The 1,157-nt window shown below is 36.6% G+C and overlaps 1 protein-coding gene across 1 annotated transcript; it reads right to left on the reverse strand.

The window, feature by feature from the left end:
* Positions 1-11: 11 nt before the first annotated feature.
* On the reverse strand, positions 12-1,064 carry LOC106622960 (histone-arginine methyltransferase METTL23). Its single transcript, XM_014242308.3, has 2 exons — positions 712-1,064; positions 12-602 (listed from the first exon to the last, which is right to left on the reverse strand). The coding sequence occupies exons 1-2, from the start codon at positions 949-951 to the stop codon at positions 12-14; spliced, it is 831 nt and encodes a 276-aa protein (XP_014097783.2). The 5' UTR covers positions 952-1,064.
* Positions 1,065-1,157: the final 93 nt, after the last annotated feature.

Raw genomic sequence — 1,157 nt, forward strand, 5'->3', positions numbered from 1 at the left:
GCAACAACTTTTTACCGCTCCTTTGTGATTTCAAGTAAATGTATAGTATGATTGCCCATTAATTCCAAGAGATCAACTCCAGAATTTTTACCCAAGTTGTCGATAATGAAAGGTACTGAACGTAGCTTCCACTTCTTTAACAACGCCTCGATAGACCAATCAGCACTACGCTCTTGATATGTGCAAATAAACTTTGCGTCCGTATTTCTTTCAAGCAAAAACGAAATGGTTACAAGTATATCTTCAAATACACTTGGGTCGTAAAAGCAATCTGCTCCTATTATCAAATCAAGTGGTCCTATATTGAAAACACTGTTGAGTAGTAAACCCCAACTGAGACCGATAACTTCAATATCTTGTCCGGGTACAAGATTATTAACTGAGCAAGATTTGCGTATGTGTGCTAATGATTTTGGCAATATACAACTGTCGCTAAGTATAACACGTGCACCACATTTAGCAGCTAATATACCAGGTAGCGCTGTGCCTGCACCCAATTCGAGAACACGCTTGCCCACAAGATTTCGACGACTTTCCCACAAAAACCAAGCCAATACCGGAGCACACGGCCAAGTATAGAAGGAGTAACCACTTTGTAAGAGCTGTGGAAATAAGTGTAAAGTTTGTTACATCATTGTTTCATACATAGTATGTAAGTATAATACGTTTTATCTTGATTTTATTTTAGATTACTTTTCGACATGAACTCACCTCAGGTATTTGCACTTCCACTTTTTCCAGAGGTTCCGTTAAGTCGCTGGTATCGCTTGAATTTTCAGTTTTCTGATTCGTAAACACAAATTTTCTAATATGTTCCGGAATTTCCTTGCTAGCAGCACCTACACTTGCGATTTGAGTACCTGCAGTACTTGTTGTTGCTGTCACCGTTGTCACAGCTGTTGCTGTTTTCTCGTTATCACTTTCTTCCTTCACTTGATAACCACTAGTCATTTTTTAAATAATTTTAAAGAAACAAAGAATAAGATATATAGAATAATTGAAAATATATTAATAATAAATCTTAAACCACGAAGTAATCACAACGGGGTTAAAACTTGCGGGGCTTTTAAAATGTCATGAAAAAAGTGATAAAATACCCTTTAGATCTAAAGTTTATGATTGGCAGCACTTTTGTGGGAAATAACGGAGAAATAGTT

The sequence above is a fragment of the Bactrocera oleae genome, chromosome 2, assembly GCF_042242935.1.
Source record: "Bactrocera oleae isolate idBacOlea1 chromosome 2, idBacOlea1, whole genome shotgun sequence".
NCBI classification, from domain to species: Eukaryota; Metazoa; Arthropoda; class Insecta; order Diptera; family Tephritidae; genus Bactrocera; species Bactrocera oleae.